This window comes from Gigantopelta aegis, chromosome 11, assembly GCF_016097555.1.
Source record: "Gigantopelta aegis isolate Gae_Host chromosome 11, Gae_host_genome, whole genome shotgun sequence".
In the NCBI taxonomy this organism is placed as follows: Eukaryota; Metazoa; Mollusca; class Gastropoda; order Neomphalida; family Peltospiridae; genus Gigantopelta; species Gigantopelta aegis.
This window is the reverse complement of record NC_054709.1, coordinates 26,812,219-26,826,649: the sequence shown is the minus strand read 5'-3', so window position 1 is coordinate 26,826,649 and position 14,431 is coordinate 26,812,219. Positions and strand designations below refer to the sequence as shown.

The following is a 14,431-nucleotide window of genomic DNA, read 5'->3' as shown; positions in this document are numbered from 1 at the left end:
TGCTTTATCCCGTTCAGGCCGAATGAGAAATTTCCCATTCTTACCGTCACAGGATAAAGCAGATATTCGACGTCATTAACTAGTCATTCTCTATTTATATGACAAAGTCGCAATATATCAGTGAAAGGGCTGTTCAGTATTTCAGCTGCTGGGGGGAGGGAGGGCTGGGGGAAGGGAGTGGATAAAGCAGATATCCGACATCATTAACTAGTTATTCTCTATTTATATGACAAAGTCGCAATATATCAGTGAAAGGGCTGTTCAGTATTTCAGCTGCTGGGGGAAGGGAGGGGATAATTTGTTATGAGTTACCTAACATTTTCAAAATCATTCTCATTCTTATTTATGAGGTAAAATGCAGACAGCCAGATAACTTGTGATTTTTTTTAATTTAATGTTTATTACCGAATCATATAAACATTTACAAAACGAAAATCTAATGGCATTGATCAAATTATCATCATGGCAGAGAAAGTGAGGCAGCAGGTATTGACAAATGTTACACAATTTTAGAGGTTGCAGAGATACGTGTAGCTCTAGCATTTGCCACTTGCAAATTTTGAAAGCAATTGGTGAATTTTATTTTAATTTGGTGAAATAATTTCATGTAATAATTGACATTTTAAAGAAAATAACTCTTGATTTCTGCAATTTTTGAAGTTTACCAGACAATTTGGTGAAATATTTTGCTCACCCAGAGCTTGCCCTGGTCACTGTTGGGTGAGTGGCCTTAGCATTACAGAACGTTTCATGGTGGGAAGGAGGTTATAAAAATAATATCATATATATTTGCATTATATAATGATTGAACATCCTATTGGTAATTAATCATTGAGCTTGGTATGATTACTTACTTCTTTTTCTTCACAGGATATGACACGGTGCATATAAGCACAAAGTACAGCACAGAAGATGTTGTCTAAGAGATTATTTCTACCGCTGTGGTTGCGTCTTCACACCAGTCGCAGATTGTCCACCGTTTTACATCCACGGATGCAGCTTCAGGTGCACATACTCTCACTTCAGATCCACACCTTGGGGTGTACTGCTACCACAAAGATCCAAGAAAATCTTCAGAATGGAATACCGGCAAACAGCACTGCTACCGCAAAGACCAAAGAAAGCCTTCAGGATGGAGTCCAAACAAACGGCGATGCACAAAATGGGGATGTAGATGTGGATTCTCCACCGATATTGAGTGAGGTAGAAGCAGCTCTTGTCTCAGCAGGGTTGGAAGACATACTCACCATCTGTAGCAAGGTTGTGAAGGCCAGTGATGCAGCGTTGGTGATACAACGGCTGTCACAGCTGAAGCAGGAGAAAGATTTTGACGTGGAAGCCATCTTGAATGACTCAAGAATGAAACCGTTGGTGACTTTACTACACAATAACATCAAGCACCTGCCCATAGTGCAGGTTGATCGCCTGTTTCAAAGCCTTGCTGGCTCTGATGCCCAAAGACTCCTTCCTGTTAGAATCTCTCGAACGCCAGGTGCTGTGGTCCGTGAGAAAATGGCAGATTCACAGTGTCATTAAGCTCATAGAAGCCCTCCATGTTCATCAGGAGACGACCTTCCGTTGTCAGATGTTGTCTGAAGCTAAATCAATCATCGAGAAGCGGTGGGTGGAAATATCGAACCCGTACGATATCGTTTCTCTTATGTACATCTTCGACAAGCCCAAAGACAGGGTGGTGTTTTCCAAGGTTCAAGAGCGAGCGTTGGACTTAGTTGACTCGATGGTGCCGTCATCTCTGTACAAAGTTCTGTATCTTTCTTCTAAACAGAAGGTGAGGAACACCCCTCTGATTCGTGCATCGGTGTATCACCTTAATAAAAAAGGTGTCAATTTAGAACTGTTTCAGCTAGCCAATCTTCTGTATGCTTGTAGCAGTTTGAACATCTACGATGACAGTTTACTAACAACCACACTAGAGAGCATCAAAGATAAACTCAGCACTATGGATTCTCCCAAAACAGCCTTGATGATGCTAAAGTCTGTCAGCATTCTGCGCTGGCATCAAAATGATGCTGTCGATTCCATCTTGGGATACCTGGGAAACCACTTAAGCAAACTGTCAGCAATAGACAAAGTTGGAATTGTTTTATCTATAGCACGGTTAAACCATATTAGTCCTACAACTAAGAAGCTTGTCGGGAAGTTTTCTGCTGATGAATTCAAGGAGCTGAAAGAGTCGTCACCAATGCTGTACCTCGACTACGTCTGGTCTCTGTGTGTGTTGAGGTATGCAGATGAGTCGACGGTCTCCTCCGTTCTCAGCTCCGACTTCCACTCAAGAGTTACAGGTATATTGTACATCAGCAGGGTTCGAAATTAATGAAAGCGCTGACGGATTCATGGTCGGTCTAGTATCGATCCCCGTCGATGGGCCCATTGGGCTATTTCTCATCGCAGCTAGTGCACCATGATTGGTATATCAAAGGTTGTGGTATGTACTATCCTGTCTGTGGGATGGTGCATATAAAAGATCCCTTGCTACTACTGAAACAACTGTAGCAGGTTTACTCTCTAAGAATATACATGTTAAAATTATCAAATGTTTGACATCCAATAGCCGATGAATCATAAATCAGTGTTCTCTAGTTGTGTCGTTAAACAAAACAGCCTTTAACTGTGTTGACTTTTTTAGGCAACTCTGTTGAGGAGTACGTATCAAAAATCAATATGCTCTAGTGGTGTCATTAAACAAAACAACCTTTAACTGTGTTGACTGTTTCAGGCAATTCTCGCTCCAGCCATAGCACCATGACTGGTATATCAAAGGCTGTGGTATGTGCTATCCTGTCTATGGGATGGTGCATATAAAAGATCCCTTGCTGCTAATCGAAACGAGTAGCCCATGAAGTCGTGACAGCAGGTTTCCTCCTTCAATATCTGTGTGGTCCTTAACCGTATGCAGAGATGTCAACCATTACGAATTTGGCAGAATCATTACGAATTTAAAGCACAGATTACACTAATCTTGTTCGAAATTCCGATTTTTATAAAGAAAATCGTAATTTTGCGTATTTGGTGTAGGATCATATTTTGGAAGGCACAAATGTTGTTAATACTGGAGATATGGAACTTTTTCCCTCTTCACCATCGACAATCGTAGAGTGGTTTCCTGCCTTGTTCTTTAAACTTATGGATTCCGAATAGCAAGCGTGGCGATAAAGAATAAACCAATCTAGCAATCGGTCTTCCGAACAGCCCCAATGTTTGCAGATTGGGTACAGCCTTGAACTTGACTTTACCGAAATGTTGAAAACGCACTCCTGAACCATCTCTGATAATATTCCTATTTTGGGGGGTTGGATTCCTAAGAGTCGACACTCCAACTAGGGTTGGCATCTCTGTGTACATGTATGTCTGACGCCATATAACCATAAATAAAATGTGTTGAGTGCGTCGTTAAATAAAATGTTACCTTTCTTGTTTCAGGTGACTCTGTCGAGGAGTATCACAGACAGGTGGCGTCCATTAAGCTGATGAATGTGCAGACCTCGGCGCGACACGATCTGACTTCATACAGTGGCCCCACTCTACCAGCCGACTGGCTGACTAACATCTCACAGGTATTGTCTCTCGGAGGGATTGAGTCACAAATCTCTCTTAAATATTCTCTTAATCAGCATTGTATTTCGTCTCTGCAAGTCTTTTATTTTATTCTACATGGGTTGCTTAGCAGGGAGGGTTATGGGGGTCATGGCACCCTCTGACACAATTTTCCCTGTTACTCTGTTCCAAAGAGGGTGGGAAGTAGCCCAGTGGTAAAGCGCTCGCTTGCTGAGCGGTCGGTCTGAGATCGATCCCTGTCTGTGAGCCCATTGGGCTATTTCTTGTTCCAGCCAGTGCACCATGACTGGTACATTAAAGGCTGTGGTATGTGCTGTCGTGTCTATGTGATGATGCATATAAAAGATCCCTTGCTGCTAATCGAAAAGAGTAGCCCATGAAGTGGCGACAGCGGGTTTCCTCACTTAGTATCTGTGTGGTCCTTATAACCGTATGTCTGATGCTATATAACCATAAATACAATGTGTTGAGTGCGTCGTTAAATAAAACATTTCTTTCTTCGAGGGCCTGAGTCACAAATCTCTCTTGAATATTCTCTTAATCAGCATTGTATTTCGTCTTTGCAGGTCTTTTATTTCATTCTACATGGGTTGAACTTGCTTAGCAGGGAGGGTTGTGTTGGTCATGGCGCCCTCTCACACACTTTTTCCCTGTTACTCTGTTCCAAAATGCTGTATTTTAACATCTAAAATGAAGCTTTTCTCAGCTGAGCATGTCCCTGAATCCCATCTGCAACAAGTTCAGGCTCACAAATGCATGTATTTTTACCCCCCGGACCAGCAAACTGATGGTGTCCCCATCCCTGCCCCTACCATTATGATAGTTACTTGAATTTACAGAGCTTTCGATTGCACCAAAGGTTAAGCAATAAAGGGTGTTCCCAAAATAAGTGCCCAAAAAAAGAAATTCCAACAGGGCTTCTAGATTATGGCAGCCCCTCTCCCATGGCTAGTGATATTCAATGTTGGGCTAGTAAATAACTACCATTGCCATGCCCGACGGCTAGTGAATTTTTTTTTCCAAATGTTTCAGTTAAGTCTATTTTGTAAATCCAATCCTCCAATGTTAGTGTTTTAAGCTCTATATCCCTCTTTAGGTGACATATCTGATTATTACTATATTTAGTAGAATTGTATTAACTTAAAGTAAAGTAGAGTTAGTGAATGTTTAATTGTGGCTAGTAAATTTTTAAAATTACTGATCCCATGGCTAGTGGATTTTAAACAAATTCTAGAAGCCCTGTTCCAAATTAAGTACATGTAAACCTCAAAACAATTCTAGAATCCCTGTTCCAAATTAAGTACATGTAAACCTCAAAACAATTCTAGAATCCCTGTTCCAAATTAAGTACATGTAAACCTCAAAACAATTCTAGAATCCCTGTTCCAAATTAAGTACATGTTAACCTCAAAACAATTCTAGAATCCCTGTTCCAAATTAAGTACATGTTAACCTCAAAACAATTCACCTCAAAATTAATGGAGTGTTAAGCAGAAATTAGATTAAAATAAACTTGAAATGCATTTCTGAATATTTACTACAGCTTTTAACAGTTATTATTATACTGCACTAAAAAGACCTTGGTGTGCACAGAACAGACACAAAACACGTTGTGCCCAAATTAGTGTGATCTGAAGCCCTGATTTTGTACTGTGTATTTCACGCTTTTTGTTTTGACCTTTAGACTACTGGTTTAATTTTTGTCAGAAAACACGTTGAGTGGGTACAAGTTTATAATTTTAACTCACATATATTCACTTAAATAATTTATAAATACATATTTTCATGGAGTTTTTATATTTTTTGTGATATTTTAGATCAGTTAATGTTGACTAAAATTGGGCAAAAAATCTAAAAATTTGTGTTTACTTAACCAGCATTTGTGGCCAACTGTCTAGTATTTATGTCTATTATTCCCGATAACAGTGGTTTTCTGACCAGAATTTTTGTTTAAAAAACGAACTACCGGTATGATTCATATCCCAATATTTGGTGATTTTCGTTGTTTGTAAAATGATCAAATTTATTATCAAATTAGCTGTCACAATCAGCTATCGATCCCTGAAAATGACCGTGACGTGCCGCCATTGTTGTCAAGCGAAAATACTTGCTGAAAACCTAAACATACAGGAAGCTGAGTTGTCTTTAGTTTCATGTTATACAAGTCTTTCTGGTGAGTGTCGTGTGCAAAATGGTGGAAAATATGAACTGGGGAATGCACTCTATACAGTGTACAGTATGTCAACTGGCACGACGTTGGGCGAGATATCTCGCCTGCAGTTAACAACCACTATTTTTATTTTCAGAATCTCATACGACCTGGGCGACCATTATCTGAGTCTGTAGTTTCTGCACTGACCAGCACGGCTCCTGTTGATCGCTTCACTAAAATAGATGTCTTGACTCCGTTTGGCTACTTCCTTGGTAACCACACTTTAATTACTATAGGTCTTATCCACAAACCTCTTGTTAATTTTATTTCCTATACAATATATATATATATATATATATACAGTCAAACCTGCCTTTGCGGCCACCTCCATATGGCGGCCACCTAATCGCAGTTGATAAGAGGGTATCTAGCCTAAAACAACTGGAGTTAAACGTGTCAACTCTAGAAGGAATTAAATACTGCTGCAGTTTATTTCTGATATCGTAGAATAAATGTCAGCGGTCCACTGATTAAGGAGAAGGCGTTAAAATTTACCGAAGATTTCGGAATAGCGAGTTTCAAAGTGTCAAATGGGTGGTTGGATTCAGGCATAGACACAACATTGTCGCAGGTACACTAAGTGGGGAGCGAGGTGACGTAAGTGACACTGCAGTTGAGGACTGGAAGTCAAAGTCTTTTGCACATGTATATGGCTCCTTAATAGTTCTATTGCAACATACGTGTAATTGTTTTTAAAAATTCGGACTTATATATGACCTGCATATGGCGGCCACCTCTCTATGGCGACCACTTTTGTCATGTCCCACGAGTGGCAGCCATAGACAGGTTCGACTATATATATATATATAGTAGTCATTTTCGAGTTGAAAGACGCTATTTTATAGAAAGAAGTGTTTTATTTAACGACTCACTCAACACATTTTATTTACGGTTATATGGCGTCACAGATACCACACAGATTTTTTTAGAGGAAACCCGCTGTTGCCACATAGGCTACTCTTTTACGACAGGCAGCAAGGGATCTTTTATTTGCGCTTCCCACAGGCAGGATAGCACAAACCATGGCCTTTGTTGAACCAGTTATGGATCACTGGTCGGTGCAAGTGGTTTACACCTACCCATTGAGCCTTGCGGAGCACTCACTCAGGGTTTGGAGTCGGTATATGGATTAAAAATTCCATGCCTCGACTGGGATCCGAACCCAGTACCTACCAGCCTGTAGACCGATGGCCTGCCACGACGCCACCGAGGCCGGTCTCTATTTTATAGAGTGCTCAACCGTGTGGGAGCCAGATATATCGTTAAAAAGTGTATGTTTTTCTCTACATGACAGGCTTGTTTCGTGAGAGAGTTGAATTGCTCTCACTCATCAGATGTAGATTTAATTACACCATCAACGGAAAGCTGATGACGTAATGGACTCTGCGACGTCGAGGTTACGTCACTATGCAGGTCTATAGGTGATGTGTGGTATGCGCACAGAAGGTATTTGCGTCTGTGTCGACATGCTGATACGAGTTCATTCTTGGAGTTTAGTGTATATATATATGAAGAGTTTAGGTGCAAAACGTGATATATCAATTTGTCATTTTTAGTAAAAGCGCTCTTTATTTAATTGGCATATATCGCGTTTTGATTTTAAAAAACAGGATTTACCCAATACAATTTCATACGGATCAGTCGTGTTTTGCGGCAAATCAGTGGGCCTATGATTAGCCCTGACTGCCATACAATAATGGCTTTAACTGAAAACTAGAAAGAAAATGGTTTATATCGCGTTTTGCGCCTGAACTCTTCATATATATATTTATTTTATGCATACAAAATGTTTGGGAGGAAAAATTGATTTTCTAAGTAAAAAAAATAATTAATATGTAATTTTAATTGCTAGAAAAACTGTCACATGTAACTACATGTATGAAGTCAAGAACATTTAAAAAACCAGAAAAGAATGTGTCATTAATACAAGACAATTATATTGACAGATGTTGAGTTGTTTACTAGTTAAGGTACATGTAATGTTAATAAAATATTTCTGTATATTGACAAATATCGAGATGTTTATTGGTTACACTAATATTAATGTAATATTTCTGTATATTGATAAATATCGAGATGTTTATTGGTTACACTAATATTAATGTAATATTTCTGTATATTGACAAATATCGAGATGTTTATTGGTTACACTAATATTAATGTAATATTTCTGTATATTGACAAATATCGAGATGTTTATTGGTTACACTAATATTAATGTAATATTTCTGTATATTGACAAATATCGAGATGTTTATTGGTTACACTAATATTAATGTAATATTTCTGTATATTGACAAATATCGAGATGTTTATTGGTTACACTAATATTAATGTAATATTTCTGTATATTGACCGATATTGAGATGTTTATTGGTTACATTGATATTAATGTAAGATTTCTGTATATGACAGATGTTGAGATATTCATTTGTTACATTAATATTGAAATATTTATGTATATTGACAGATGTTGAAATGTTTGTGAACCAGTCTGGACAGCCTCTTCCATATCAACAAACCAGTGAGAACAAAACACCAAACACATCCAGGTATGAATCTACCATTCAAGTATGAATCTACACTTCAGGTATGAATCTACCGTTCAGGTATGAATCTACTGTTCAGGTATGAATCCTACCATTCAGGTATGAATCTACCGTTCACGTATGAATCTGCCGTTCAGGTATGAATCTACCATTCAGGTATGAATCTACCGTTCACATATTAATCTACCATTCAGGTATGAATCTACCTTTCACGTATCAATCTACTGTTCAGGTATGAATCTACCGTTTATGTATGAATCTACCATTCACGTATGAATCTACCATTCACGTATGAATCTACCGTTCAGGTACAATGTATGAATCTACCGTTCATGTATGAATCTACCATTCAGGTATTAATCTACCATTCAGGTATTAATCTACCATTCACGTATGAATCTACCATTCAGGTATTAATATACAGGTACCATTCAGGTATTAATCTACCATTCAGGTATTAATCTACCATTCAGGTATTAATATACAGGTACCATTCAAGTATTAATCTATCATTTAGGTATGAATCTAACCTTCAGGTATCAGTCTACCATTCAGGTCTGAATCTCCCATTCAGGTCTGAATCTACCATTCAAGTATTAATCTACCATTCAGGTATTAATCTACCATTCAGGTATTAATATACAGGTACCATTCAGTTATTAATCTATCATTCAGGTATGAATCAACCATTCAGGTATGAATTTACCATTCAGGTATGAATTTACCATATTCAGGTATTAATCTATCATTCAGGTAATAATCTACCATCGTAAACTTATGGCGAGTGTGTTCTGTATTGTGATTGGTTAATTACATTCTTTTTCCGGTATCAAATGAAAATAACACCTGGAAAGCTTATGATTAGAAAGTGACATCATTAGCAATTGGAACAGGCCATGTTGACGATTCAAGGGTCAACAAATAGATTGTAGCCAGGTATTTTTTTCAAGAAATACCAAATATACAGTTAGTTATGTAGAAAAATTATTCAGTTTACAATGGACATAACCATGTGGAGTTTTCAGATTTGTGGGTATTATTGTCTATTTGATGCCCACAAATGTTTAATTTTTAACCTCATGCTAACACCTTTGGTCATAAATGACATTTGAGGGATCAAATAGATAATAACACCCGCATATTTAAAAACTCCATATGGTTATTTACTAATTCAGATGTTAAAATCACAAAGCCTAGTTTTTAAACACTACAACATATTTTTCACTATTAAAGCTGTTTTTGATCATTTAACTTAGAAGTACTTACATTTTTATTATTTAGAATATTCATTTTTGTAAACCTGGAATGGTTCAGGTCATGTTTTTGTAATTCCCCAAAACGCGTTCAGATCTTAATCTTCTCAGTGAGATATTAATGTCACATTCAGTTATTAATCTCTTATTCAGGAATTAAAAAAATCTAGTAATATTATTAGTAGCCTTTTGTATAATTATCTCTATAAATAACATTTGGGATTAAATTTTGTAAGATTTGTTTTCAACATCGCACATAAATCTGTACACCAAGTTTGCCGTACTTACTTACTTAATCTCCTTCATGCTAAGAAGCACATACGGCTGTAACCAGAGATCGCCACTGTTGCCTGTCTTTTGCCAGCTTCTCCAGCAGCCCCCAACTCAGACTGCCCTCTCGGATTTCCTTCTCTGCTGTCCTCCCCCATGTTTCTTTCGGTCTTCCTCGTTTCCTTTTTCCAGGAGAGGTCCATCGGAGTGCCACTCTTGGTAGGGCTGTTTGAGGCATTCTGATAACATAGCCAATCCAGCGACATCTTCGGTGCTTGATCCCCGATACCAGTGACTCTGTGGAGGTTTGTTTATGGAGTTCTTCATTGGTTATGATGTTGGGCCAGAAGATATTCAGAATCCTTTGCCTACACATGATAAATTAAGACAGGTACACACTGTCATGCATATAATGATCTGTATTAATTACATTGCAGAATCGGATTAAAGATTTTAAATTTCCCAGACATGACACAGAAATCAGTACACCCGGTCGGCCTGCATGTGATGGCTCGCAGACATCTCGAAAGAGAGGGCTTCACAGTTGTAGAAGTGAGTAGCATATTGCAGTACAGTAGCAGCACATTCCAGTACAGTAGTAGCTATTCCAGTACCGTAGCAGCATATTTCAGTACAGTAGTAGCACATTACAGTACAGTGGTAGCACATTCCAGTACAGTAGTAGCATATTTCAGTACAGTAGCAGCATATTCCAGTACAGTAGCAGAATATTTTAGTAAACCGTGGTACAATATTTCCATAAAAAGTGGCAGCATATTTCAGTATACTGTAACAGCATATTTCAGTATAGTAGCAGCATATTTCAGTACAGTAGCAGCATATTTCAGTACAGTAGCAGCATATTTCAGTACAGTGGCAGCATATTTCAGTACAGTAGCAGTATATTTTAGCACAGCAGCATATTTCAGTAAAGTAGCAGTATATTCCAGTACAGTAGCAGTATATTCTGTACAGTAGCAGTATATTCCAGTACAGTACCAGTATATTCCAGTACAGTACCAGTATATTTCTGTACAGTAGCAGTATATTTCTGTACAGTAGCAGTATATTCCAGTACAGTACCAGTATATTTCTGTACAGTAGCAGTATATTCCAGTACAGTACCAGTATATTTCTGTACAGTAGCAGTATATTTCTGTACAGTAGCAGTATATTTCTGTACAGTACCAGTATATTTCTGTACAGTAGCAGTATATTCCAGTACAGTACCAGTATATTTCTGTACAGTAGCAGTATATTCCAGTACAGTACCAGTATATTTCTGTACAGTAGCAGTATATTCCAGTACAGTACCAGTATATTTCTGTACAGTAGCAGTATATTCCAGTACAGTACCAGTATATTTCTGTACAGTAGCAGTATATTCCAGTACAGTAGCAGTATATTTCTGTACAGTACCAGTATATTTCTGTACAGTAGCAGTATATTTCTGTACAGTAGCAGTATATTTCTGTACAGTAGCAGTATATTCCAGTACAGTAGCAGTATATTTCTGTACAGTAGCAGTATATTCCAGTACAGTAGCAGTATATTTCTGTACAGTAGCAGTATATTCAGAGCTAGCTCTGGATGAGCAAAATGTTTCGCCAAATTGTCTATTAAACTTCAAAAATTGTAGAAATCACCAGTTACTTTCTAAAAAAATGTAAATTTTTACAAGAAATTCTTTCAGCAAATTAAAATAAAATTTGCCAACTACTTTTAAAATCCGCATTTGGTGAATTTGGCGAGTGCCAGAGCTAGCCTTGATATTTCAGTACAGTAACAGCATATATCAGTACAGTAACAGCATATTTCAGTACACTAGCAGCATATTTCAGTACACTAGCAGCATATTCCAGTATAGCAGTTCCATATTTCAATGCAGTAGCAGCATATTTCAGTACAGTAGCAACATATTTCAAAACAGTAGCAGCATATTTCAGTACAGTAGCAGCATATTTTAGTACAGGAGCAGGAAATGTCAGTACAGTAGCAGCATATATCAGTACAGTAGCAACATATTTCAAAACAGTAGCAGCATATTTCAGTACAGTAGCAACATATTTCAAAACAGTAGCAGCATATTTCAGTACAGTAGCAGCATATTTTAGTACAGGAGCAGGAAATGTCAGTACAGTAGGAGCATATTTCAGTACAGTAGCAACATATTTCAAAACAGTAGCAGCATATTTCAGTACAGTAGCAACATATTTCAAAACAGTAGCAGCATACCTGTATTTCAATACAGTAGCAGCATATTCCACTACAGTAGCAGCACATTTCAGTACAGTAGCAGCATATTTCAGTACAGTAACAGCACATTTCAGTACAGTAGCAGCATATTTCGTTACAGTAACAGCACATTTCAGTACAGTAGCAGCATATTCTTGTACAGTAGCAACATATTCCAATACAGTAGCAGCATATTCCAGTACAGTAGGAGCATATTCCAGTAGCATATTTCATTACATTAGCAGCACATTTTAGTAAACAGTGGCAGAATATTTAAGTAAAAAGTAGCAGCATAACTTCCTTATCAATTCATATAGCATCATCAAACATTGCATGCCAGTACAACAAGGGATGTTACATACCCTAACTAGCTCACTATGGCCTATTTGTAACAGGCGTATTATGTACCTCACTGGTGCGCGGTCGGTTTGGGATCGATCCCCATCGGTGAGCCCAATGGGCTATTTCTTGTTTACACGAGTTCACCACGACAGGTATAGCAAAGGCTGTGGTATGTGCTATCCTGTCTGGGATGGTGCACATAAAAAATCCCTTGCTATTAATGGGAAAATGTAGCTGGTTTCTTATCTAAGACTATGTCAAAATTAGCACATGTTTGACATCCAATAGCTAATGATTAATAAATCAATGTGCTCAGGTATCTCACCACTATTGATTATACATTGGTGACAATACAAACATAAAGCCAAGCACTGACTAAATTATTAATAGTAGGTGCTATGTACTACCTGACATGAAGAGAACAGCCTCTGTGACAGGATTTAAGAAAATAAAATTGATACTTCGCCACCTGCAACTTCAATTATCTAGACTCCTTGGGACATGGAGTAATGGAGGGGAGGCAACTCTCGTTAAAAATATGTAACACAGGCACTGTAAACAATGGTCTTGCCTGTAGCTAAGCAGATATGCATCTGTCGGTTTGATATGCCAAAATCAAGAGGCAATGTTACCCTTCCAATATTCCATAATCATACTGTCAAGTCTGTTCAGACACTAACATAATAAAATAAACAAAAGAGGTACTCTTCTTTTTTTTATATAGAACTAAATTTGTCGCCTACACATCGCTCATTGGCTGAAATAGCGGTGTGATCCCCACAAGTGGTGTCATTAAACAAAAGAACCTTTGTCCAGGTCATAACTTCCTTATCGATTCATAAAGGATCATGAAACCTTGCATGCAGGTGCATCTTGGGATGGTGGTGTGTTTCATACCATAACTAGGTCACCACGGCCTATTTATGATAGGCATATCATATCTCACCTGAACTCGTATTGTTATTTCCTTCGCAATCCACTCAACACTGATTCAACTACCTGTCTAATGTTCTTTTTTTCTTCTTCCTTATTCCAGCTTCCGTATCATGAACTATCTGACAAGGGGACAGTTGTACAAAAAGTTCAGTACATTCAGAACAAGATCAAGCAAGCTGTGAGTCCTCCAACAAGTACTTGACAACACTGATGAAATGAATATGTAATGTTTTAAGACTGGACAAAACCATCCCCGTGATTGCTGGTGTATATACGAATTAATTTATGGAAGTATACTGTGTTCTTGAACAGAATGTGTCATCGGTGAGAGAAAGGGTTGTGTAGTAGCTAGCATCACTAACTTAAAGGCAATTGCTGGAGTATTTGTCAGTTACTTACGAGAAACAATAATTCTTCAAAAGAATATTTAACCAGTGTGAAAAAAACAAGTTGGGGGTAGACATCATTAAAGCAAAAGTTGGTGTTTGTGAAAAGAATTTTGAAATTTTTTTTTTTTTTTTTTTAAATCTGAAAGAAGGTCACTAAACTGTTGGAATGTGTGTGTTTGTGCTTATGTATTATCATAATAATAATAATAATAATACACGTCTTGGTAAATATATCAAAATTATTAATTAACATCTGGAATTATTCAATGTCTTAAAGGGACATACCCTAGTTTTTAAACACTAAGGTATATTTTTTTAACTATTATAGCCATTTTTGATAATTGAAATCATACTTTACTTAGATTTTATTGTTTAGTTTATCCATTTCCGTACATTCGAAGTGTTTTTGGTCATCCTGGTGTTTTAATGTTGCAAAATGCATTTCTCATATTTTTAAAAACACACATGTGTCTGAGAAGTAACAATTATGGATTCAAGTTTTAGTCTATTTTTAAAGGGTATTTCACCATTTCAAAGTCACAGACTCATGTTACCACTCAATTGTAACTTTATCCAAACGTGTTTCAGGTTTGTAAATTAACTAAACTTAGTGTTGATTTTCACGGGTTGAAACTAGGGTATGTCCCTTTTAAAAGAATTAACGTT

General features: G+C 37.5%; 1 protein-coding gene across 2 annotated transcripts in view; it reads left to right on the top strand.

The window, feature by feature from the left end:
- The window catches only part of LOC121385582 (FAST kinase domain-containing protein 4-like), a 15,712-nt gene extending 1,831 nt beyond the window's left edge, over positions 1-13,881 (top strand). For both annotated transcript variants that reach the window (XM_041516321.1, XM_041516319.1), the window contains exons 2-7: positions 871-2,306; positions 3,445-3,578; positions 5,886-6,003; positions 8,262-8,343; positions 10,301-10,415; positions 13,477-13,881. In XM_041516321.1, coding sequence (XP_041372255.1) covers positions 1,451-2,306; positions 3,445-3,578; positions 5,886-6,003; positions 8,262-8,343; positions 10,301-10,415; positions 13,477-13,578 — 1,407 coding nt within the window. In that variant the 5' untranslated portion in view covers positions 871-1,450 and the 3' untranslated portion in view covers positions 13,579-13,881. The remainder of the gene's footprint in view (positions 1-870; positions 2,307-3,444; positions 3,579-5,885; positions 6,004-8,261; positions 8,344-10,300; positions 10,416-13,476) is intronic.
- The last annotated feature ends 550 nt before the right edge of the window (positions 13,882-14,431 follow it).